The sequence below is a fragment of the Delphinapterus leucas genome, chromosome 7 (genome assembly GCF_059928025.1).
Source record: "Delphinapterus leucas isolate spDelLeu-1000000601 "Yukka" chromosome 7, BTC_Dleu_Yukka2, whole genome shotgun sequence".
NCBI classification, from domain to species: domain Eukaryota; kingdom Metazoa; phylum Chordata; class Mammalia; order Artiodactyla; family Monodontidae; genus Delphinapterus; species Delphinapterus leucas.
In genome coordinates this window covers 95,145,691-95,172,890 of record NC_143135.1, presented here as the reverse complement: position 1 = coordinate 95,172,890, position 27,200 = coordinate 95,145,691, and the positions used below count along the sequence as shown (strand labels likewise).

The 27,200-nt window shown below is 39.3% G+C and overlaps 1 protein-coding gene across 3 annotated transcripts; it reads right to left on the bottom strand.

Annotated features, from left to right (window-relative positions):
* Positions 1 to 628: 628 nt before the first annotated feature.
* Positions 629 to 27,200, bottom strand: ARCN1 (archain 1 coat protein complex I subunit delta). Of its 3 annotated transcripts, XM_089915650.1 has the most exons (11): positions 27,053 to 27,200; positions 17,139 to 17,241; positions 16,078 to 16,341; positions 15,402 to 15,581; positions 15,065 to 15,270; positions 14,083 to 14,247; positions 10,189 to 10,354; positions 8,073 to 8,220; positions 7,654 to 7,762; positions 4,563 to 4,767; positions 629 to 2,583 (listed from the first exon to the last, which is right to left on the bottom strand). In XM_089915650.1, the coding sequence occupies exons 3-11, from the start codon at positions 16,273 to 16,275 to the stop codon at positions 2,494 to 2,496; spliced, it is 1,467 nt and encodes a 488-aa protein (XP_089771776.1). In that variant the 5' UTR covers positions 16,276 to 16,341; positions 17,139 to 17,241; positions 27,053 to 27,200; the 3' UTR covers positions 629 to 2,493. The 3 variants fall into 3 exon arrangements, with proteins under 3 accessions (XP_089771776.1, XP_022414779.1, XP_089771777.1); XM_022559071.2 differs by lacking the exon at positions 17,139 to 17,241; XM_089915651.1 differs by lacking the exons at positions 17,139 to 17,241; positions 27,053 to 27,200 and adding an exon at positions 19,224 to 19,354.

Here is a 27,200-nt window from a genome sequence, read left to right as displayed (position 1 = left end):
ATCCAAGCCACACTTCAGCAACATTAAAGATACTTGCAATTTCTCTTGCAATTTCTCAAAATCTTGGCTTTCACCATTAAAATAAAAACTTATTCATTCCCGAAACTTACTATTCATCAGAGATTTGCCTTCCAATTTGGTGACATTCAATAGTTTTTCAAGTTAAATAAAAACAAAGTAAGGAAGAAGCCTTTTCTGAGGGAGTTATCAACTTCCAAGGAAGGCCTTCATCACTCATGCCTGCATCACTTACTTCTTACCACTGTTTGTCTAATGGGGAAGAGAATGCTCCAAGATATCACCAACTATGGTTATTCTTTAAAGATGAAGCCTCATTTTTCTGACTCTACAACTGGCTCTGACAAAATTAAGATCAAAAGCCCATAAGTGGCATCAAATTCAAAAGCTACACTGTCAGGAGTGCATGTGTATGTGTATATGCTCAAATGTAGAAAAATACACAAGACACAATACCTGTAATAGGGAGAAAAGGCAATGAATACTCTCAGATAGAGATTATTTCCTCTTAAAGAAACATATCATTAATTTTTAATCTTAGATCCTGTTACAGCATTCTGAAGACACCAGAGAAGACACCAAAGTATGAGAGTCAACAGTCTAAAAAACATTCATTTTATAATACTTTTTATTTGATTAAAGAATTTGCCTTCTTTGTGTACAATGGAATGTTATATTCCCTATGTATTTTACAGGGTTACAAAACTTCTCTCATTTTAAATATTACCCCAAAAGTAATTTTAGAAAAAAAAGTTTTTGTGAAACTAAACTTCACTTTAAAAAAATCATATGGACAAGCAACTCTCAAACAAAACTGAATTAATAAGATTTCTTGTCTACTTAACTACATGACAGATTTTTTGTTCCAGTCCCCTTCCTCAAAAAAACCTTATGTGGAAACCAAGCTAGAGATAAGGATTCTTCCCTGATGCAGTTAAGGGAAAGGGAAAGGCCAGAAATTTCTTTGGCAAACAATTCCATCCATGGCCATTTGTGTGTGACTGCTCTGCTTCAATTACAGTACACTCTTTGCAGGGAAGGTCAGATGTTGTTCAGAGTGGGAGTCGTACTCTCCAACCAGCTGAAAGTGCAGGAAGTCATCTACTGTCATCTGTCTCTTCCCCCTGTCTGTGGCTGCAGCCTGGCAGCAACTCCACCAACTCCCAGTGCAATACTGGGTTAAAAGCCAACGCTGGGCTGGCTGATGTAGTCTTCTCCATTAAAGAAGTAATGGATGAGATGGGGCTGAGAAACAACCATTACATGATGACACTAAACAGAAAAGGCTTAGGGGAGAAAAAGGAAGGATTTCAGACACAGGAACAGAAAGGCTGCTGAAAAAATGCTGGGCAGGCTAGAATGGAATATATCAATGCCTACACAGCAATATAATCAGCTGAATCTTGAAATGCTAAAAACTTGGTGGTGAAAAGGGAGGCTCCTTGATAGTTCAGGACCAATGGGATTGGCACAAAGACTCACTGAACCTACAGCCTCCAAAATCATAACCTCATGTCTGACAGAAAGGAAAAAACTGATGACACAGAGAACATTCAGAAAGAGGGAGGTGGTGAATCTCAGGAATGTGAATGGATTACAAAGACCATTAGCTATCATGTTTTAGCTGAAGTACCCAAAATATGGAGAATGGAAGGCTGGGTAGCACCAGCAGCAGACATGATTACCTGTGGGTGTGAAATCCCTAACTGGACATGACCATTCTCCTCCCAGACACCTTGAAGTGGGGGCTATACCATTTGAAAGCTGCTTCTCAGCTGTCTTTAATATTGACACAAGTGGGATTCACACTAGTGTTCTAAACCAGAGCAACAAGACTGCAAGGAAAACAGCCTGGCAAAGGAATGGAGGGATGAATAGATATAGGAAAAGGATAAGACATCCTTATCTTTTAACTTCTAGACCCCCTACCCCTCAAGCAGTTCACCTGCATAGTCCAGAAATCAAGAATGGATTAGATCAACCTGTTCCCGGAGTGCCAAATACAGTGCCTATATGCAAATGATCTCAGTGCTGGATTGGATATATAGAAAGAAAAAAACAGAAGGTAAAGGAAAGGAGTATGAAAGATTAAAACCTTCTGCAGAAAAAACTTTTTAAAAACAAAGTATGAAATATATTTAGGCATTAAAATAAAAAACAACTTAGCTGATGGGGGACAAAGTGTTTAACTGGGGGCATTCTCTGGAGAGCTTGCTTTCCTGCTGGCCAGTAAAATCTGCCAAAGAAATCAGCAGCCTTTCCCTTTATGTTTGTGTCATTTCGTTGCCAGAGAATGTCTCTGTGACACTGAAACACTGAGGGTGAGTTGAGGGTCCTTGCGCTCAGAGAATCGTGCACTGTATTTGAAAAAAAGGGTCTCCAATGGCTTGCAGGTTTGGAAAAAATTCTTCAGCCACTGTTGGCTTCTTCTTTATTAATTTGAAAAATTTCCTTTTCGGTTCCCTCTTCTTGGTATTACAGAATTTCATACTTATCCACTAGGAAAGTGGTCTCTGTGGAAAACCTTACAGGGCTGTTTCCATCTACCTGGGTCACTTTGGTAACCTAGGAAAACAAACAAAGAGTAAGGTAAAGCAGAAGGAAAGCGGGTCTTTAAGGTGCTGGCTAAATTCTCAGTACAGAACAGATCAAATCCCCTAAAGCAGTATTAAAAGTAACTCAGAAATACTAAAAAAGTTCAATTCACAACTGCAGCTCACAGCATCACTCTTCCCCACCAACATGATTAATCTGCTCTCTAGATAGAAAAGACAACTGTTGGGATGACATGTAGAGTGGTATTAATATTAAGTAAAAGGTCCAGAATGAGTGGCCACTGCCCAGGCCCTGCCCTATAAAACCTATGAAAGTCATAGACATTCTATCAGGATGATCGATTAACATTTTGATCCAAAATGCAACATTCTAACAATTCAACATTATTTAATTTGCTCTCAGTCTCACTAAGTTGTTCTATCATATTCATTTTCTAGGTATGGCTGGGTCCTTCTCATGAGATTTCTTTTTATTTATTTTTTATTTAAACCTACTTTTTTTTTAGTATTTATTTATTTGGTTGCACTGGGTATTTAGTTGTGGCAGGCGGGCTCCTCAGTTGTGGCATGCGAACTCTTAGTTGCGACATGCGTGCGGGATATAGCTCCCCGACCAGGGATCAAACCCAGGCCTCCTGCGTTGGGAGTTCGGAGTCCTAACCAGTGCACCACCAGGGAAGTCCTGAGATTCCTCTTTATTAATAATAATAGATGTCCAATTTAATGAACTACCTGTAACAATGGTGCGCATAATGGCACCAACACAAAACTTAAACCACTGATTCATATTTTCTAGTGAGGTTCTGACAGAGCAATTATACTGTCCTGTTCTTCAAATGGTCAGTAACAGGAAAATGTCTTGGGTTCAACAATGTGCTCCCAATACTGATGGGGTTAAGCCAATAACTGAGATGGGGGGGAGGGAGGGAGAGGGGGAGAGAGAGGGGGAGAGAGAGGGGGGAGGGAGGGAGGGAGAGAGAGAGAGAGAGAGAGAGAGAGAGAGAGAGAGAGAGGGAGGGAGGGAGGGAGGGAGGGAGGGAGGGAGGGAGGGAGGGAGGGAGGGAGGGAGGGAGGGAGGGAGGACTGCTCTTTGGAATCATCCAGCAGATGAAACTATAACTTCCCAAGCACTTTCAGGAGAGACAGAGAACATCTGGGAAGATAACCAGAATGACAAGCAAATCAACAAGTCCAAGGGGAAGATAACAATATTAACTCGGTGCTTATAATGCAACTTGAATGCTGGAAGAACAAAGAGTTAAAAATAATGATCTGAAGGACAGTTCACAGGGAAATCCCTGGCAGTCCAGCAGTTAGCACTCAGCGCTTTCACTGCCATGGGCCTGGGTTCAATCCCTGGTCAGGAAACTAAGATCCCACAAGGTGCATGGCACAGAATGAATGAATGAATGCATGAATAAATAAATAAATAAATAAACAGTTCACAGATTTCCCCTGCTTTGCCTGCCTACCTTAAGGACAAGGTTTACAACAGAATTGGCTTACGACTATCCGTATTAATGAAGGGAAGCTGTGACATAAAAGAACATAAAAACTGTATCTATTTGTATTAGAATCACCTTTTTTGGCAGTAATTTTGTCTTCCAAATAAACTTTCTTTCATTCCTTGGGATCAAACCAAGTGACAATACAGAAGGCATTACTAAGTCATGTGTTGAGTGTTTTGGCAAATGGATTTTAAGATACATGAGATTATTTAAAAAAAAACAGGCAACTAAGAGATATGAGTCTTGCACAACCCATAAGTACTTTTATATGTAGTCATATTCAATTTCTTTACTTTGATCTAGAGAGGAAAACTGAGACAAAGCAGGTGAAGAATTGACCAAGATTACACAATGAGGCAGCAATGGAATCCACGGGGGACATCAGCTTTTCTGATTTCTGCTCTGACCATGAAGTCATGTTGCCTATCAGGTATCCGTCCTACCACTTTCCCCATATAAGTTCTCTATTAAACAGGGGTACCTGTATGTTACAGTAATTTTTTTTGGAGATGAAGGAGACTTGAACAGGGAAAAAATCATTGGGCTGCCCAGCAATGCTGAACTCAAGGCTGCCACTCTTATTTTTGGCATCAATCACTGGCAGGCACCACTCCAAGGTATTTCGTCGACTGTCATGTCGATATTCGCCGTCAATCTCACCAATCACCGGTGCACCGACACCAGATCTGTCACAAGAAACATCCGTGTCAAGTTAGCTGTCCAGAGCTAGAAGAACTATGCCAAGGAAAACCAGCCCCAAATTTGATTATGCTCCTCAAATTCTGCCCGCTTTCATATAGTCCTAGAAAAAATTAAGACTCCCTGATAACTTCAAGGACCCTTAGCCTTGGCCAAGGGTCTCATTAATTCCTTTTGTAGGTACAGATATATGCAACCATAAGTAATGGGCAAACATAGTCCTGGGCTGCTCCAACTTACGGACTAGATCTGGAGCTGGCAGGGGACTGAGACTGACAAATGTGTAAAGTGGGATGTATTTCCAAAAATACTGCACTAATGGTTTGCTGCCTTGTCATGATGGAATTTTAACATAGTGTAGCTCTCTTCATAGATGCCAATGAGGGGAAAAACAGGTTGATAATAACAGTGGGGAAGAACTTAAACACCATTATGTGGTTATTTAGAATGGAGATGAATTTGGACCTTTGAGAGGATGTTTTTAAAAGATTTTAGGGGCTTCCCTGGTGGCGCAGTGGTTGAGAGTCCGCCTGCCGATGCAGGGGACACGGGTTCGTGCCCCGGTCCGGGAAGATCCCACATGCCGCGGAGCGGCTGGGCCCGTGAGCCATGCCCGCTGAGCCTGCGCGTCAGAGCCTGTGCTCCGCAACGGGAGGGGCCACAACAGTGAGAGGCCCGCGTACCGCAAAAAAAAAAGAAAAAAAAAAAAAAAAAAAGATTTTAGAAGGTTTTAAAACTTATTGTAGTTGATGCCAGTGGGTTTATTTGATTTATAATCCAGTAACTGAACTTTTATTTGATAAGTGAAAGCACAATTACCCCTGGGCAAAATGTGAACGTGATGGGAAAGAGAGATATTACACAGTTGTCCTTAGTCTGCAAGAGAACCAGGGCTAGTCAGGACGCACTGTGCATCCCCGCACACGGCTGACAGGCAGTGCCAGCTACTCCTACACACTCTAAATTTACCATCTTTTAATTCACCAGTGACATCCAATGTTTGCATTAAAGGCAGGGTAAATAAGGGAGACAAAGAAAACTTTCAGGGTGATATAACACAATTAACTCTTCCCTATCAATTTTATGGTCCCAGTTGTATGTATGTTTCTTCCCTTTGCCCTTGTTCCAATTCTGATTCTGAGATCCTCTAATTTGATCAGTTCTAGACAATAGGGTAAAATGCTGTCTAAGGGTCTCTTCTGGAGACTATTGCAAAGTTGAACTAAGACACAGGAAACCACCATAACCACAATTATAGGGTATATGGAGAGGCCTAAAACTTGTGGCATCCTAAAAATAGTCTAGTAAAATAAATCTTGACAAAATAAAACCCACACCTGTCACCAACGCCCAAGTCTCACAATGGTTCAAGGCAGCCATCTATTGTTCTGAAATAATAACCAAGCTGTGAAGAATAAGATGATTAGCCCATTAAAGGGGATATTGGTAATAAAGCATATTTTAAAAAATGGAAATAAGAATGACTAAAACCAGATCTGGCCATGTAAAGGCCTGAATCAAACTACAAATAAATTAGATTTAATTTTAATTCAAATTAAATTAAAATTAATTTGAACACAACTACAGGTTAAATTAGAACCATTTTCTCTGTAATAATAACCAAGCAATTTAATAGTATAGACACACTAAGAATTCACTTACTGGGTATTCATAATTAAGCCCTGTACTTAATCATTGGGGTGCTGAAAGGCAGAGCAGAGAAGCAGGGATTCAATGGTGAAGTAATAATAGTTCAGTCACTAGAAATGCTAGTGAGGAGATAAAGTAGAGAGTATTTCCAGATGATCCTAGAAAGTAGGCCATTTAAGCACACATCAAAAACTTACAGGAAGTAAACTTCTGGGGGGGATGCATATTTTTGTTATCTTAATTGTGATGATGGTGCATACATGCCAAAACTTATCAAACTTTATAATTTAAATACGTGTAGTTTATCACGTCAACTATACCTCAATAAAGCTGTTAGAAAATTTACTGAAACTAATGCAGATATCTTGTTTCAGCAAGAATAGTACCCTTGAAAACATAATCTCATCTTTAGCTGAAAATTTAGAGAAGAAAGTGAAAAAGAAAAATTCAGTCTGTCAGACTCAATTCCTTTAAGAGTTGCAAAACAAAGCAGAGAAAGTCTGACTGAGAATTGGCTCCTCCTTCTGGAAACCTTCATTACTACATGAACAATCTGAAGACCAATATCTGAAAACACAGCCCTAGAACTATAACCAGCTTTGCTTGTTTGGCTTTAAAATCAGTAATATCCACTCCTTTAAAAGTGTACAGCTCGGGCTTCCCTGGTGGCGTAGTGGTTGAGAGTCCGCCTGCCGATGCAGGGGACACGAGTTCGTGCCCCAGGCCGGGAAGATCCCACATGCCGCGGAGCAGCTGGGCCCGTGAGCCATGGCCGCTGAGCCTGCGCGTCCGGAGCCTGTGCTCCACAACGGGAGAGGCCACAACAGTGAGAGGCCCGTGTAAAGCAAAAAAAAAAAAAAAAAAAAAAAAAGTGTACAGCTCAATGCATTGACAAATGTAGCCTGTAAGCACCATTACTATCAAGTCATAGAACATTTCCATCATCTCCAAAAGTTCCTTTGTGCTCCTCTGCAATCAAATGCTTCTCTTTGCAATCAAATGCTTGATTTCTGTTCCAAGAGTAATACCTTTTCAGAATGTCTTATAAGTGGCATCATATAGTAAGTATGCAGCCTTTTGTACCTGGTTTCTTTCACAATTGACCTTTATGAGAAACAAATATCTTAGAATGGATAGCCAGCTAAGTGCTGCCTCCAAAAGGAGTTCCAAAAGACTAGTTCTATAAGCTCGCTATAGAAAAAATGATTATGTGGGGTACTTACGGGAGTGGGATGGTGATAACCACATCATTCAGTTCTAAATTATCTTCTTGTAGCTCATATTCTATGTTGACATCACAACCATTTCCACTTTCTGAGGGCCAGCAATTAACTGAAGAGAAAAGCAAAGCAGGTATATTAGAACATTAGAAAAAGAATGGAGGAAAGTTAAGATGGCATATCAAAACTGACAACTGCAGGCCTTAAACATCCTAGTGTAAACTACTAAAAATAATGGTTTCAAAATTAAAAGTGTTTAAAATTTAAGCTACTTATTACCAAAATACACTAAATATAGCACTGAGTCCATTTTGAAAGGTCATTTTGTGAAAAAGAATTGTGGCAATGAAGAAGGTACAAGCCAAGGCTATTTCTAGTTCTCAGTGCAGTCTAGCTTAGTAGGACTGGCCAGAGGCACTTACTTGTCAGTGGAATAAAAGACTCCTCTGTGGTTTGTAGTCTCCACTTCAGCACCCCAACGTCACTACTGACTGGAAATGACTTCTCTGGATTCTTCAAGCCAATTAGAGATTCTGCAGTGAAAAGTTTTTTATCCACATTTGGATGGGTCTGAAATGAGAAGGGAAAGAAAACTTCTGAGGTTCAGACATTATAAGACAGGAAATAAATTCCTTTTGGTCTTACATGGCCCATAATCTAAACATCTAAAACAGGGTGCCTAAAAAATTCCAATTATTTTTTATTTTGAAGAAAGATTTCCCTTCTTCAAAGACTTTTAAAGATTTAAGACTCTAAGCCATTCTGTTTGTAAGTAACAAGTTAGTAACTTTGTAACTGAAAAAGTTAAAAGACCATTAACCAAGTCCTTTACAAAAATACTTCATAGGGAGCAGCCTGATGGTGAGGCCAAGCTTGCCAAATAGAAGACTAGGGTCAGACGTTGATCAGCTGGCTGGGTCACATAGCAGTCCTGGCCTTATACTAAGGAGACAGGAGAGGGAAAAGCTCTGTGGAAAGTTTAGCTGCAATTTTGCCTAAAAGTTGTTCAAACTCAGGCCAACTAAGATGGACTGATCTTTTTAAAAGAAGTCACATTAGGAGAAAAAAGGAAAAAGAAGTAACTTGTGGATAGCAGACTACATAGACTTTATGAGCCAGCAAAGCTACTGTCAAATAATATAAGCACTACTTCCAAAAGACAACTGTGTGCTGGTTATGAGTGGAATAAAACGTAGATAAAACCACTTTCTTCGCTGAAAAGGCTTTGTTCTCGTGACAAGAGATATAAAATCAACCATCTAAATAAACTGTAACAAGAACTGTAATAATATAAAGAAGGTCTCTTACACAGCCAGGTAGGTGGAACATACATATTCATTTTTAAGCATTTTATGTGCTTTTCAAATACACCATTAGATACTGCCCTTCAGCTAACAAAACAAGCACTGGCAGTTTATATAGCAGCAGAATGAGTAAACTTCGTGTCATAACCTGCTTTAGTAAAGTACCTCCCAGGCTTCCCACTGGTGGCGCAGCGGTTAAGAATCAGCCTGCCGGGACCTCCCTGGTGGCTCAGAGGGTAGGAATCCTCCTGACAATGCAGGGAACACAGGTTCGAGCCCCGGTCTGGGAAGATCCCACATGCCGTGGAGCAGCTGGGCCCGTGAGCCATGGCCGCTGAGCCTGCGCGTCCGGAGCCTGTGCTCCACGATGGGAGAGGCCACAACAGTGAGAGGCCCGCGTACCGCAAGAAAAAAAAAAAAAGAATCCGCCTGCCAATGCAGGGGACACGGGTTTGAGCCCCGGTCCAGGAAGATCCCACATGCCGCGGAGCAACTAAGCCTGTGCGCCACAACTACTGAGCCTACACCCTAGAGCCCGTGAGCCACAACTACTGAGCCCACATGCCACAACTACTGAAGTTCAGGCACCTAGAGCCTGTGCTCTGCAACAAGAGAAGCCACCTCAATGAGAACCCTGTGCATCACAACGAAGGATAGCCCCACTCACTGCAACTAGAGAAAGCCTGTGTGCAGCAACAAAGACTCAACGCAGCCAAAAATAAAATAAAATAAATAAATAAATTTAAAAATAAAATAAAATACCACCCTATTGTTTTAAAACTTTGTTTTTTTAATTATATTTCAAGCAATATCCTAAATGAATTTACCTTTGCATATTAGTAACAAATATGCATCTCTTTGTACCTTTGTGAGTATGAAGTCACTTATTAGATTTCAAAATGACCTTTCACTCAATTCCAGTATTAAAATGCCATACTAATACAGCTGCTGTCAGTCATTCCCAACTGGCTTGGGAAGGCATTTATCAATTCAAGGCTTCCACTGTAGGTAATAAATTACTTCTCTCCTATGCATCTAGAATGGCACTAGTTATATAAGTTAAATAATCTTCTGTGTTTAAATTAACTTCTTTCCTATGCATCTGGAATGGCACTAGTTATATAAGTTAAATAATCTTCTGTGTTCTATGGTTCATACAGGGAACTCCAGTTGAGAAAGACTGTGTTAGGTAGACAAAAGCCTTAATACTCCCTTATCAAAAGCCTCTACACACCTGTAGCTGCACCCCTTTCTTGTCTTCATTTTCTACATGAAGACGAATTCGGCCAAATTTATCATCTGAGATCCTAAGCATGATCATGCCATGCAACTCCATATTCTGTAATCCTCCATCTCGTCCACAGGTTAGTGTGATCTTTTCCTCAATCTTCATGTGCACACTGTAGAGAAAGAATGATAAATCTGCTCAGACAGGTAAAAACCAGAACTCTCTTTCTCCGGGGTTTAATGGTGATTAGCCATAAGCAACTTAGTTAAAGGTGCTGCAGCCATATGTATCAAAATTTAAAGCATTATATAAACTATCACATTTAAAATGGATAAACAACAAGGTCCTACTGTATAGCACAAGAAACTATATCCAATCTCCTGGGATAAACCATAATGGAAAAGAATATTAAAAAATAATGTGGGGACTTCCCTGGTGGTGCAGTGGTTAAGAATCCACCTGCCAATGCAGGGGATACGTGTTCGAGCCCTGGTCCGGGAAGATCCCACATGCCGCAGAGCAACTAAGCCCGTGTACCACAACTACTGAGCCTGCACTCGAGAGCCCGCGAGCCACAACTACTGAGCCTGCATGCCACAACTACTGAAGCCCGCATGCCTAGAGCCGTGCTCTGCAACAAGAGAAGCCACTGCAATGAGAAGCCCGCACACCGCAACGAAGAGTAGCCCCTGCTCGCCGCAGCTAGAGAAAGCCCACACGCAGCAATGAAGACCCAATGCAGCCAAAAATAAACAAATAAAATTTAAAATAAACAAAAATTAAAAAGAATGTGTATATATTATATATATTATGCATAACTGAGTCACTTTGCTGTACAGCAGAAATTAGCATAACATTATAAATCAACTATACTTCAATTAAAAAAAGGAAAACAACCTTTATCCCTAAAAAATAAAATAAAATAAAATAAAAGGATTACACCCTTTGGTTCAGCAAATCCTCATCCTACAGATAAATTCTCACCTGTGCAAAACAATGTAGTAAGTTATTCACTGAAGAATTGTTTGTAATAGCAAAAGTTTAGAGACAAATGTCCGTCAATAGGGGGACTACTTAAATACATAAAAGTATATCCACAAAAATGAACACTGGGCAATTAGAAAAAAAAAAAGAGGAACAATTGAAAAAGCTTTTTAATTGAAAAAAATTTCTAAAATTATAACAGAAATACATTTATACCCTTTTAATCTATTGTTAACATTTTATCCCATTTATCATTTGCACACTCTCTCTATATAAATATATTTTACTTTTTTCCTTGAACCATTTACAGGCAGAATATATACATCATGGCCCTTTATCCCTAAACATTTTCAGAGTGTATTTTGTAAGAACAGGATATTCTTTCACATAACCACAGTACTGTTATTAACTTCGTAAATTTACATTGACACAATACTTTAATCTACCATTCATATAGTAATGCCCCTTATAGTAGTACAAGATCCAGTCTAGGGTAAGGTACTGCATTTGGATGTCATGTCTCTATAGCTTCAAATAAGGAAATTCTTGTCTTCGAAATAAGTGAAAAAAGCAATTGGAAATGTGTCTAGTATGCCACCACTAATGTATAAAAAGGAGAAATACAGAAATTGTACCATGTTTTTATTCATCTATACATAGACTATCCCTCTTGGAAGATTCACACAAAAACTAGTTAATACTGAGATTTCCCCGGCAACCAAGTGGTTAAGACTCCGCGCTTCCACCGCAGGTGTACGAGTTCAATCCCTGGTTGGGGAACTAAGATCCTGCATGCCATGAGGCGTGGCCAAAAAATTTTTAATTTTAAAAAATTTTTTGAAAATTAAAAAAAACCAAAAAGCTAGTTAATACTAGCTGCCACCATAAAGAGAAACCTGCGTGGCTGGGGGGGAGGAAGAAGTTTTAGTTCAATACCCTTTGAACCTTTTGAATTTTGAACCACACGAATGTATAATCTAGTTTTCAAAATAAGTAAAATAAAAGGTGCTACTGCTACGGGCAATTATTAACTACAATCTACCCATATTCCTTACTAAAACTGTTTTTAGCTGGGTGAACTGCAGAGGCTTAAAAAGACTATTCTGGCATCCTACTTTGCTCTGTTCTAACCTCTAAGACTTCCCAGAAACAAAGGCATGAGACTCAAGACCACAGAGGAATGTATCTTAAGACAATGCAGGGTCTCATTTACCTTCACAAGCGTTTGCTCCATGCTCAAGAAGTATTTCATCATTCAGAAAAGAGTCTCAAGTCCTCTCTAGTACATGACAGTCTCCAATATCTTATTAAAATAGTGTCAAGCCTCTGTCTCCCTCAAAGCAACTACTAGGAATAGCACAGGAGCTTTAGTGATTTAAGAGATTTATCCCGACGTAACCCTGTTCATTTCATACAGAATAAGACATACAACATACTCCTCTTTTATGCACACCTGATAGAGGTATCCTCCCAGACTCATCTTTCACTTGACCTCAAAACCATCAGTAACAGTAGAAGGTCTGGGCTTCAAAACAAGAAATCTGAGTCATGAATATGTGAACTTGATAACTACCACTTAAAAATGTTACCAAACAGTACCACAGTCCTGAGATAAGAGACAAATCAAAATATTCTATACTGGGTTCAAATACTTAAAAGGCTAAAGATAATACATTATTTGCTACTAAAGATATTTATAAATTTTGTCCTCCTTAAAACTTAATTAGAAGGACTTCCCTGGTGGCACAGTGGTTGAGAATCCGCCTGCCAATGCAGGGGACACAGGTTCAAGCCCTAGTCCGGGAAGATCCCACATGCCATGGAGCAACTAAGCCCATGTGCCACAACTACTGAGCCTGCGATCTAGAGTCTGCAAGCCACAACTACTGAGCCCATGTGCCACAAATACTGAAGCCCAGGCGCCTAGAGCTCACGCTCCACAACAAGAGAAGCCACCGCAATGAGAAGCCCGTGCACACAAACGAAGAGTAGCCCCCGCTCGACGCAACTAGAGGAAGTCCACGCACAGCAATGAAGACCCAATGCAACCAAAAATAAATTAATTAAAATTAAGGGCTTCCCTGGTGGCGCAGTGGCTGAGAATCTGCCTGCTAATGCAGGGGACACGGGTTCGAGCCCTGGTCTGGGAGGATCCCACATGCCGTGGAGCAACTGAGCCTGTGAGCCACAACTGCTGAGCCTGCGCGTCTGGAGCCTGTGCTCCGCAACAAGAGAGGCCGCGATAGTCAGAGGCCCGCGCACCGCAATGAAGAGTGGCCCCCGCTTGCCACAACTAGAGAAAGCCCTCGCACAGAAACGAAGATGCAACACAGGAAAAATAAATTAATTAATTAAAAAAAAAAGTAACCACTTAAAAAAAATTAAAAGTAAAAAAAATTAGAAAAAGACATGCAAAAATATAGTATAGTGCTAATCATAACTCTAGCCCTCTAATTCCACTCCATTTTAAGAGACAAAGTACACACTAGGCACAAAGAAAAGTTATTTTTGTTTAATTTAGTCACCACAGAGTTGATAGAAAGGTAAGTTCTAAACTTAATAGAAAACAGGTGGCTGAGAGCCTCCAATCGTGTTTAAAGGGGGGAGGGGGGAAGACCTCATGTTTATACCTAGAATGTACTTTTTAAAAAAAAATTTTATTTAAGTATAGCTGATTTACAATGTTGTGCTTAATTGCTGTACAGCAAAGTGACTCAGTTATACATATATATATTCTTTTTCATATTCTTTTCCATTATGGTTTATCACAGGATATTGAATATAGTTCCCTGTGCTGTACAGTAGGAAGTGTTTTAAATCTGGAAAAATTAAGGCACAAAAAGAATTTACAGTGCATTGAGATAATTTTTTTTTAACACTATGTGGTCTGTTCTTACTGAAAGAGTTACTACTTACCTCTCCATATTAATGGGTGGAGCATGCACTTTGGTTGCTTCAGAGGTACGCTTGCCCATACTGGAGGACATGATAGTTTCACCTTCAGATTTCAATTTGTCAACAAAGTTATCTACTTCCTTTCCTTTGGCTCCCAGTTTCAAAGCCTTGCTAGGGCCTGAAGGCCTAAGTGGAAGAACACACACATACACACAAAAATACACACATGATTTAAAAAGTTAAAAACTAATTAATAATTCTCTATCACTGAAGCTTTCCTTGAAGCTGTTCTTTAAGAGGAATGTGAATACCTCAAGGAAAAAACACAAGCTTCCTAGTGTTTAGTGGACAACTAGACTACTCCCTGCTCGAACTGACAGCTGGGTCACAATTAGCATATAAGCTTCAGGAATTCCCTGGTGGTCCAGTAGTTAGGACTCTGTGCTTCCACTGCAGGGGCCACAGGTTCATCCCTGGTCGGGGACTAAGATCATGTATGCCACAGGGGCACGGCCAGAAACAAAACAAAAAAACCCATATAAGCTTCAAGTACCCAAAGATCACAGGTATACTTTCATAAGCATGTGTGATCTGATGAAAACTTTGTACCTTCTATCCAGATAAATATACCTGTGTACAAACCAACTTTTTCACATAATTTCAGGTAGTTCAGATTCTCCCTTAAATCCATTCATGAACACTAGATTAAAAATACATGTTCCTTAAACAGTTAAATATCCCCTCTTCTCCCAAAATAAGGCAACTCTCATAGGAAATTGAGATCATGTTATAATTTGTAAAAGAACTCTCTTTTACACAAAAGGAAAAACACCACATTCAGATTTCTCCTTTATCCCCATATTATGCAGTCAAATTTAATATTAATAACAAGTCACTTGTTATTTACAGTTTGCCTAAAAATCAGGTATCACTCTGAGATACACACATACAGCCTTCATCTGCCATTCTAGGATTGCATTCTGGGTGATACACTGGATTATACCTGGCTGGTGCAGGTGCCACTTTTGGTTTATCAGTTTCAATGATGGTCTCTGTGATCATAGCAGCTGTGCTACCTCCAGACACTGTGGAGCTTCCAAATCCCCCAAATCCTGGTGCTTTTTTGCCCTGTCTCTCTGCATCTCTTCGGGCCTGCTGTAATTCTTTTGCTTTACGCCGCATCTCAGCCTTGGCTTCACGTTCTTGAGTCTACAAGAAGATACATACTTGGATGTAGCTTTGAGTACAGACTAGACTAGCAAATAAAAAAGGGAAAATCAGATAATGAAGCCTAAAAGAAAGATATACAAACCAGCTGTCCCAGAGAAGACCCTATTTACCTCTCTGACTGCTCTGAACACCTTCTCCTCATGAGAATCCATTTCTGTGAAGGTTCTGATCTGTGCCAGGTTAACATTCTCCCGGTATCCCAGGGCAACAATTTCATCAAATGCAAAAATCAAATCAAAACAGTGCTCAGATATTTCATTCTCTTCTAAGGCTCGGCAATATTCAGGAATCTAATCATGGAGAGCAACAGAAAAGAAAGATTTAGAATTTATCAGCAGTTTTGTTTTCCAGTTATCATCCTTTAAAATACACAAATTTCAATAAGCCTAAATCCCTTTATTAGCTCCTTCTGCTACTCTGTATTTTAAGCAAGTCTGTGGCATAAAGTCTTTTATGTGTGTGGCTACATCAACAAATCTTACCTGAAGAATATTATCTAAAAATATAGCCAAACAAGTGTCAGAACCACAAAGGCAGGTTAGAGTAACTGCTAGAGAAATGGGAAACAAAAGGGCAGTTCTCATATTCTCCTTTGTAATACTTACAGTCTAGGGTACCCAGTAAGTGTCTGCTGAATGAATAGGAGCTGTAGCAATAAGATGCTGGGATGAGGGCTGGGGGCATAGAACATGCAAACTGATAAGCATCAGCTGCTTTAGGGGAAAAACAGTTTTACACAAAAAATTTAAAAACAAAAACTGTAACCCAATATTACAGGACTCTTACCACTCTTGAAAAGAGCCTTAGGGTCTCCAGATCTTCTAAGATGTTGCTGTTTTTGGTAGTGATCAGTACCATGTACAGTTTCTCCATAGGCTGGTAAACATATCTGACACTCTCTGTTTCAACAAACGTGTGTTGTTTTCCAGTGTTCATGAGCTTTGGAAAAGCTGCTAACAAGCCCTCAATCCGAGTTCGGGTCATCTCTACAAACTGTCGAGAAACAATAGCCTTTCCTGCTTTTGTGCAGACTGCTGCTGCCAACAGCACCTGCCGGGAACATATAAATAAGTACTAATTAATTATTTCTTTACATGTGTTTTCTCAGCATCCTCACATCTTCTGTAGAATGGTACACTCAGTTATTTAGTGATGTGACTACTATTAGAATGCTGACTTTCAAACTCTACTTCATTGCTCTTTTAATTATAGTATGTCATTCATAAAACAAAGCTAAAGTAGAGGAAAATGAAGCTATTACTCCTGTTTTTCAATAACATACCTAGAGAAAAACTTAGTAAAGAAGTAATTTTTTCTAGGTCTACAAATACATTATGAATGGATCCCCTGTGACTCAAAACTGGGTTGCTCTCTGCTTTGGCAGACCCATAAAGAAGAGCTTAAACTTTTTCTAGGGAGAATAGAGATCTCCACAGCCAAAAGAGAGGTCTGATCAGGCAGACTGAAGATTTATACAAGGCCCCTGACCTTTCATTTCATTTTTACCTAGAATATGGAACCAATCTAGTGAGTCTAAATTTATCTTCTGCTCTTTGATTAACCTTCCCATCCCACGCTATCTTACCTCCAGACATGCAAACAATCTGTAAAATGAAAAACTAAATGACTCAATGTTTCATACAGGTTTTGACACTGGGCAATGATCAAGACTAACAGTCTTTTTTTTCAGAGTCTGGCATTTCATTAAACAAAATGAATAAAGCATCAAAGAAGAGAAGACCAAATGCCATTAGCAGAGTAGTAAGAATATTAAGTACAGTGTTAATAGTCTCTTCACTACAGGAACCCAAAAGTTCACAAGGACAAGGAACAAAAAGACTATTTACACATTTTGGAAGCCTCAATCCTGGGATACAACCTCTGAAATATCAACATCCTACTGGTCAGGCTTCTCAGCTTTACAGAAACCTGTCCTCTACAGGTGAGCAGCTTGAAGAAAAAACAAGTTAGTCAATTTGAATAAATATTCTCATAGTTTCAAAACAGCAGAACAGTTTTATAATAATTATAGGAGAACACAATGTCCTTATTCATCAAGGATAGGTCATTAGGGTATTTGGGAGATAATTACCATCACGCTTATTTCCAAGCAGCTAGGTAAAAACAATTTATATCGAAAAAGTGTTTGATCTATATCCTGCACAAATAATTTCCCTCTACCAAACAGATTTGTATTTTTACTGATTGATTTGCTTCCAATGAACATCAGGCAAATTTTCTCATGTGAAATCTCAAGAATAATGCTATCAACGGCTCTATTTCCCAAATAACAACTGCAAGTTTAGAAAGAAGCTCATTTAAGGGAGTTGTACAATTTTATGTTCCTGAGTCTATCAACTCTATATTGAAACTTACCTTAATTATTCCAGCATAAAGTTACGTTGTATAGAATTAAAAAGTTTAAAAATAGAAAGTAGTTCTACATCATAAATAAATACTCTAAGGAAGAATCTTGTTTTGTAAGTTATATCCTTTTAAAAAGATAAAATACTTCAGACATACAGAGAGGTATAGAGTATAAAATTACAGTTGGTTACTTCAAGAGTGGCAAATAAGCTAGCTTAAAAGTCCCAAAACAGTCACTTTCCCCAAAATATTTATAATTTTTTAAATAAATAGTTTGTTTTTTTTTAAAAAAAATAAACAGTTTTGTACTTAAGAAATGTATCTTTCACCATCACCAGCTGCTTGGGAGGTTTCTGCTACCACCCAGGCATGAGGCAAGAAGATATACTGAGGGGAGTAAAGGATCCCAGAAAAAGAATAAAAATGCAACAAGGTTATGACCCATTCTTTTCAAAGGAAATCTCCCACCTCATGTCTTTAACTTTACTATTTTGTTGTTGGCCACAGAATTTTATTTAATTCAGCTTTACTGAGGTAAAATTAACATATAAAAATGTGAGATATTTTAAGTGTACATCATGGTGATTCCATGTCTTTTTTTTTTTTAAGTTTTTGGCCACACCCCACGGCATATGGGATCTTAGTTCCCCAACCAGGGACTGAACCCACGCCTTCTGCATTGGAAGGCAAAGTCTTAACCACTGGACCGCCAGGGAAGTCCCAGTGATTCCATGTCTTTAATTTCATTTTTTTCTTCTGGTTTTATTGAAATGTAATTGACATACAGCACTGTAAAAGTTTAACATGTATAGCATAATGATTTGACTTACATACATCATGAAATTATTACCACATAAGTTTGGTGAACATCCATCATCTCATATAGATACAACATTAAAGAAATAGAAAAAAGGGAGCTCTCTGGCAGTCCAGTGGTTAGAGGACTCCATACTTTCACTGCCAAGGGCCTGGGTTCGATCGCTGGTCAGGGAGCTAAGATCCCGCAAGCCGCACGGTGCAGCCAGAAAGAAATAGAAAAAAATTTTTTTTTCCTTCTGATGAGAACTTGTGACGTTACTCTCTTAACAACTTTCATATGTAAGAAACAGCAGTATTAGTTATATTTATCATACTGTTCAATGCATGCCTAGTACTTATTTATCTTATGACTGGAAGTTTGCACTTTTTGACTACCTTCATCCAGTTCTCCCTCCCCCCACCCCCTGCCTCTGGTAACCACAAATCTGATCTCTTTTCTGTGAGTTTGTTTGTTTGTTTATTTTTAAAGTATGACTGACCTACAACACAATGTTAGTTCTGGTATACAACATAGTTATTTGATATTTCTATACATTTCAAAATGATCACCATGATAATCTAGTTACCATCTGTTACCATATAAAGATATTATATATAGACTATATTCCCCACACTGTCCCCCATCCATGTCTTTAAATTAATAGTGTGAGATAAAGAAAGATTTCTTCAAATAAGGGCAAGGACTCCTGTAATTTTTGGTACACACATAATGATAATACCTTAATCTCGAAAAAGAAGAAACTGACCTAAAATTATCACCAGGCAAGAGACTTAGAGACTTGTTTGAAGACTAAAACCAAATATACTCAAGAAATTTGATTTCACATTAATTTTTATCATATGAGGTTCATGTTTCAACCAAACCATGCTTCAACCACTGCAAAAAAAGAAAGAAAAAGGTAGTTGCTGCTTTAGCTTATGAATGATAAGCAAGTATGTCTCTGTATTGGTTCACTAAAGCTTTGTATGACATGTACATCCACATAAAGTAAGGTTTGCGGGATCTTAGTTCGTCAACCAGGGATTGAACCCGGGCCCTCGACAATGAAAGCATGGAGTCCTAACCACTGGACCACCAGGGAATTCCCAAAAAATATCTCTTTTAAAATCAACTGTCATAATGTTATTTATACAAATGGGTTAAAATTTCCAAAAGTATCAATATATGAATTCAAAAAGTGTCAAATATCAAAAAACTCAACGTATAAAAGTTCTAAAAATCTGGTAATTCAAAAAGAAGACCTAGTGATGATGATGCTTGTGAAGAATTTGGATAAACTGTTTCATGAATATAAGAAGAGAAAAAAGGAATTATTTCTCAATTAAAAATCTTATTTATGTAACTTTAACAATATGTGTAAGTAAATTATTAAATACTTTAAGAACATATTTAACTATTTGTGCTATAGTCCTAAAAGTTTTATATTCTGAAAAGCTTTTCTTCTTAATATTCTCATCAGGTAAATGAGGAATTCCCTTATATTTGGGATCACCTCCCATTGGTTTCTCCTTCTATGTGAATTAGACTATGTGAATTAGAAATAGTGTTCTAAATTTGTGAAGAACTAAGTTAATATACCAGGAAAATTAAATGACTGGAAGTGAGACGATTTGGATCCTACTTTTTGTTCTTCTATTTACTGTCTGTCTGACTTAAGTTACATTTCAACCTCTCTTAGCCTCAGTTTCCTCTCTGAGAATATGGAGCATCATCTGACTACCTCACAAGCTATTATGAGGATCAAATGAGTGTAATAAAAATGTAAGCCAAAGTTATACAACTTATGCCACAAAATATGTAAACGTAAAACACACACACAATGTAAAACAGCACTATTATTAATAATAAACTTGCCAAGAAATGCATGTCATTAAAAAATTTGTCACTTCAAGGCAATGGACTTTTACTTTCATGGGTTTGGCAGTATTTTAATACTCAAATAATGCAAATGGACTCCCCACAAAATTTTACATATAATGTCAGAGAATTCATAGATCCTTTAGAGTAGTAATTCTCAAATGACCCATGGAGAACCACTTTATGCAGTGAGAAATATTACTAATAAATAGGAGCACATCATAAATTTAATACTTATAGAGCGCTCACTAAAAAAAAAAAAAAAGGCCGAGAACCACAGTCCTAAGAAGTATGGTACCCCACCTTAGAATTTTATGAGGTTTTGAAGGAACAGAATAAGCCACAGTAAAGATACTAAGCACAGCACAATTTAAACATTTGAAGTCAAAAGTCTACTCAGAGGGGGCTTCCCTGGTGGCGCAGTGGTTGAGAGTCCGCCTGCCGATGCAGGGGACGCGGGTTCGTGCCCCAGTCCGGGAGGGTCCCACGTGCCGCGGAGCGGCTGGGCCCGTGAGCCATGGCCGCTGAGCCTGCGCGTCCGGAGCCTGTGCTCCACAACGGGAGAGGCCACAACATTGAGAGGCCTGCGTACCGCAAAAAAAAAAAAGTCTACTCAGAGAAAGGACTGCTCAGACCAAACCTTCAGACCTATACAAATATGCTGATTTAATACAAAGCCCATGTCTAACATACCTAATAATAATAATAAGCCTGTTAGAAACAATGTTTGTATGTTTCAGGGTAGTTCTTAGGCAGCTGGAATTTAAAACACCTCCATACCATACAGAGTTTAGGTAAAAATTAACATCAAGGCAACATGAAAGGGAAATTAAAGGTAACCTGTAACCAGAAAGATGTATGCAATGTAGAGGGGAAATTCACCCACTTTGCTTTATTGATTGGGCATGGTCAAAGGCTAATTTTAGGCAGTGGCAATCTCCATTTTAGCAGTATTACTATAAGAATTATATTAATTATTTATTGGACACCTAAATAATTATTTATTGGACACCTACTACACACACTAGATGCCCTCTGGGAATACTATGAGGAAATCAGTAAGACTGGCATTCTTCTCTTAAGAAATCTAGTAAGATCTCAAAAGTTCGCATCCCCCAAAAACTAAATTTTTTTGTTAACTATGTATAGTGATGAATGTTAACTAGACTTATTTTGGTGATCATTTCACAATACATACAAATATCAAATTATTATGTTGTACACGTGAAAGTAATATGCTATATGTCGATTATAACTCAAAAAAAAAAGGCAGCAGCAGGCTAATAGGGATAAGACACAAACATAAATAACTGTAATACTAGGCAGAATGTGTTAAGTAATGCGCTATAGGAATTCAGAGGAAGAAATTACTTCTAGCTCCCAAGATCACTGATGACTTGACGGAAGAAAGAGCATTTAAATTATGCTTTGATCAATCAGGGAATTTGAGTATGTAAAGATGAAGAAACAGTAGGGTAAAACAGTAGGTACCAAGTGAACTCTGGGACTCTCTTTGAGACATTCCACTATCCAGATATAAGCAGAATAAGGCTCCCAAAGTAGGACCAAAGTGCCCAACACTAAGCATAACTCTAAACCTCAAGACACCACAATCACAGGATCCACAAAGCTGACAAAGGTTTCTATTCACTGTTATCCATGTTAATAGCACAGTTATTAACATGGCTGGAAGGTATGGTTAGCTCGAAACAAGATAAATTTAACCTACCCTAAATTAACATTCATCTTAAATGCCTTTAAATAATTAAGCTTCCCTTCACTTAAGTGTTTACCAATTATTAAAAAATAGGTAGGTTAATTTTTCCTACTGTAATTTGATCTGATTTTCTTTGGGGAAGAGTGAATAAGTATGATTCTCTATACAGTTATTATACTTGTTTTTTACATTTTTGGAAAAGAGCATTTAGACCTAAAACAAACTTTCAAGAGCCCTTGATCGTTTTATAGATACAAAAACTGAGGGTCCAGAAGTTATGCAGATGATCTCTTCAGGACTGTTTAAAAAAACAAAATAAAATTTCCCATTAGGTTACACTTTGTCAGACAACTTTTCTCTTAATAATACTTAAAATGCTTTGAATATATTGTCATTTGTTTTTGGATTAAATAACAACACTCTGCTACCCAGCTTTAACTACATGGATCAGAAAGTTCCTTGAGTAAAGAAACCTGGAGAATTAGGTTTCTGTTCTGCCTCCGCCACTAATTATGTTACCTTGGATGTCACTTAATTGTTTCTTGAAATATCCCTAAAATAGAGGTTAGGGACTTCCCTGGTGGTGCAGCGGTTAAGAATCTGCCTGCCAATGCAGGGGACACAGGTTCAAGCCCTGGTCCGGGAAGATCCCACATGCCGTGGAGCAACTAAGCCTGTGCGCCACAACTACTGAGCCTGTGCTCTACAGCCCGCAAGACACAACTACTGAGCCTGCGTGCCCGAAAGCCTGCGCTCCGGAACAAGAGAAGCCACCGCAATGAGAAGCCCGTGCACTGCAATGAAGAGTAGCCCCTGCTTGCCACAACTAGAGAAAGCCTGCGTGCTGCAACGAAGACCCAAGGCAGCCAAAAATAAATTAATAAATTAATTTCAAAAATAAATTAAAAAATAGAGGTTAGTTTATGTGAAAATAGAGGTTAGTTTATGCGAAAGTGCCTTTGCCTCTTTAAGATTCTATAAGTGTAAGCATCTGAAAACTTTACAGCAACAGAAAATGTGCAATACCTCCATTTCACACCCACTGCTCCAGTGGTAACGATCAATACTTTGGGTTTTTTGGTTTTTTTATTGGTGCGCGGGCTTCTCTGTAGTTGTGGCATGTGGGTTTTCTCTCTCTAGTTGTGGCACGGGCTCCAGTGCGCCTGGGCTCTGTACTTGTGGCCCATGGGTTCCACGGCTCATGGGCTCTGTAATTTGTGGCACGCAGACTCTCTAGTTGAGGCGCATGAGGTCAGTAGTTGTGGCACATGGGCTTAGTTGCCCCGTGGCATGTGGGATCTTAGCTCCCTGACCAGGGATCAAACCCACGTCCCCTGCATTGGAAGGCGGATTCTTACCACTGGACCACCAAGAAAGTCCCACTATCAATACTTTGGAACCATACTTTACATTAATATTAAGCTGCCAGAAGGCAAACTGCCTAACCAAAACAAATCATGTGTGTGTATAGTATATGTGTGTCAGATAGCTGCCATATCATCCCTTCATCCCCACTAGTGATAGAGGTCCAAGCATAACAGGTAGTAATTCAGCATAAATACGCATAATTCCCTAAAGAAAAAAAGTCAAGGACTTCCTTAAACCTCTAAATGCTTCAGTATTCCTCACTTCCAGAATTAGCCAGTCACTTTGTTCCTCGTAATTCACTGTAATGATGATATATATATAATTTATGATCATATTAAGGCCAGCTTCTACAACTGTCATAGAGGACCATTTCATCTTTCTTGTATGCATGAAGTGATTACAGATAAAATCAAATTGGGGGAAGATTACAATAAAATACAGAGTACATACAAAACCAAAACCTGAAGTTACTCAGTGAGAGTTTTAAGCTCATCACAAGTTTCTGTTCTAAAACAAAAACCTGTAGAGTACAAAAATAAAAGGACAGGGCTTCCCTGGTGGCGCAGTGGTTGAGAGTCCGCCTGCCGATGCAGGGGACACGGGTTCGTGCCCCGGTCCGGGAAGATCCCACATGCCGCGGAGCGGCTGGGCCCATGAGCCATGGCCGCTGAGCCTGAGCGTCCAGAGCCTGTGCTCCGCAACGGGAGAGGCCACAACAGTGAGAGGCCCGCGTACCGCAAAAAAAAAAAAATTTTTTTTACATAAATAAATAAAAGGACATTGTTCTCAGTTTCTGCAGTGTACCTTCTATTTGGAGAATAAATAAGATGGTAAATCAAAAGAAACTCAAGAAAATCATTTTCATTCTTCACTCTCCTCTCAAACAACAAATCAAAAAAATACATAAAGAATACAATAGCTGTGCAGCTGCTGTATTGTATATGAAAAAGAAAAAAGAAAAACCAAAACAATAATAACTCCCTAACTGGGAACTGTTATTACTGTGTAGGATTTCAGTCTCCCCCCCGCCCCCATCATGTGTAGACCAGCCATACAAACCCAAATCTAGCTTTCTAATAACTAATGACTCTTGGAAACTGAACATATTGTGATCATCTATATTTAATGTGATCACTACAGTAAATTTACTCATTGCCTATACTTAGTAAATAAGAAGAGAACAGCACTCTGTAGATAAGTAAAGATTTTACAGATTAGGGCTACCATGAGACTTAATATCAAGTTCATTCAAATATAAGTTTACTAAGAAAAAGAACTGACTATAATGATATCTGACAAGTGTTAAGGAAATAAGAACATGTTCTCATTAATTTGCAGAAAGCTGGAAAAAAAGATCAAATCAAAAGATGCTTTTTTGTACTTCATTTGATAACAAAGTCATCATAGGCCATTTGTTTTTCCATTTGTTCACTTATTTCTCTAGAAGGACTTTGTAGTGTAGGACATTTTGCACCAACTTCAGTAACTAAAGCTAAAGGAAATTTATTTTTCAAAAATCAACATTTACATACTGATATCTACAACTTACCCTAAAGCGCATTTTAAAAAAAAGATGGCTACAGGGATGAATGGATCATTAGATGCGTGATAAAGCAAGAATAGTGAAATGTTAATTACAGAATCTAGCTGGTGGTTACATGGGGTGTTCACTGTAAAGCTCTTTCAACTTTCCTACATGTTTGAAAATTTTATAATAAAATGTTGAGGAAAAATCAACTTTCAGAAGTTTGGATACAACTTTTAGATCCAAGAAATCTTACAAAATGTTACCCTATTTGGACCTTTCTTTGTCCAGGGATCTCTTTGTAAAGGAATAGAACCCGAAAACATTACACAGAAAAATACTTAATAATGTCTTACAGAATGTACTGAGATAAGCTGTTATCCAGAGTACACAAATCTGCAGGTATCTGGATCATGTCAAGTCCCAAGTAATTCAGAAACATATGCATATTTAAACATGACACAACTTTATGTATATGCACACATGTCCAAAGAACATGCAAAATTTATATTTTTATATTTACTACTCAACACCTAGGGCTCTACCATCCCTCTGGTTATCTATGAATTAAAAATCGTACTAGGAAAAAAAATAGTATGAGGTTCCAAGAACTTTTCAACAAACAAGGTTTTTGTAAAAATTAATCTATATTTCGTTTATATAATACAAGACTTTAATTTTGCTTTTAATATTACAATATACTCTGAAATGCACTATAGGTACATCCAGGATGTATAAAGGAAGTAGTTTAAAAATCACTACCCAAATACTAAGCCTCCTAGTGGAAACGAAGAAAGGAGTTTTGGGAAATTTTACATCCAACATAAAAGTTTTATGAGGTAAACCTACCTGATGCAATTTATATGCCTGAAGCTGAAGAAAACCTTTCAGTGGTTTAAAGCCCAAGCATGAATCCCCCCCCCACCAACCAAGTTCTCATCTAAAAAGGTCGTGAACAGAACTTAATGATTGGCACCAAATTATACTGTCATCTCTGAAGTGTGTAGGAAGATGCTTTAAATCAAATTAATAATCTATTGACAAAAAGAGAATTAAAAAAAAGAATGTCCTTCAAAAGACTGAAGGGCATAAAGTGCACTTAAAAAAATTACTAGCTTGTTTGGAACCAAAAAATTTCTCCTACTTCATAAATAGCCACAAATCGACGTGAGAAAGAAAGAGGCAGTGGAGTGAGCACTGTTGTGTCCCATCTCGCACCCACATTAATTTTAACAATAGATGAGAACACAAAGATAATGCAACTGAAGGCAAGTGACAGGTCCCAGAGTATAAACCCCTCCTCCCTCCTGTGAGATATCTGATTACGATATGCCACATTCACATTTCACTTCACCAGAACGACAAGCTCCCTGAAGGCAGAAAGCCTGTGATATCGATAACTCGGCTCACATTTTCCCAATGCTCTTATACACAGTGTACACTCAATCACACTGACAAATGGACCCACTTAAGATCTACAGAAGTAGGTGGCAGGTTTCTGGGACACTTGGGTCCTACAAATTAGGGACAAATTAGTGTCAGAAGTTATTCCTTCCTGTTCTATGCCTCCTTTCGAACTTTCCTCTATTTGTCCTTTTCAAACAAACTAAAGGAAAGTGCTGAACACTAATGGGTTTAGATTTCAAACTTCAACGGCCTACGGAACACCGGGGATGAGAGGTGAGCTTTCTACAAAAGGAAGAGAACCCTCGAGAGGCCCAGCTTGCTGCGCCTAGGTGCCCACGGAACCTGCTGGACACTAGCGCCCAGGTCCACAGCGTGGGGTCCAAGGGACATCACTAAAAGGTTCTTGCAGAGCAACAACCCTGGGCCCGTTTTAGGGCCCGGGTCCCGGCAGAGGAGGGTGCCCAGCTGGTTGCGGGGGAGGGGTGTGGGCGCGACCACAGAGGGACTGGAGTCAGGTCCCTCGGATCTCCCGGGAGGTCGGGCACAGGGTGCGGAAGGCCACCCTGCTCCCAGAGCCCGGGGGAAGCGCCCAGCTCCGGGCCCTCGGGGCGGGGCTCCTCTGGCCCCAGCACAGGCGGGCAGCAGGGAGAGCGGTCGAGCAAGGCCGGGACCCGGGAGTTGGGCCCGGCCCGGGTCTTACCATGGCGACGGCGGTGGTGGGTCGCACCCGAGCTCCGGCGCCACTGCAGCTAGGGCTGGGGTCGGGGGAAGGGGAGCACCGGCCGCTCCGGACCTACTGCCCCCCTGACAGGAGTACCGGGCGCTTCGCCTCTTGCCAAGATGGCGGC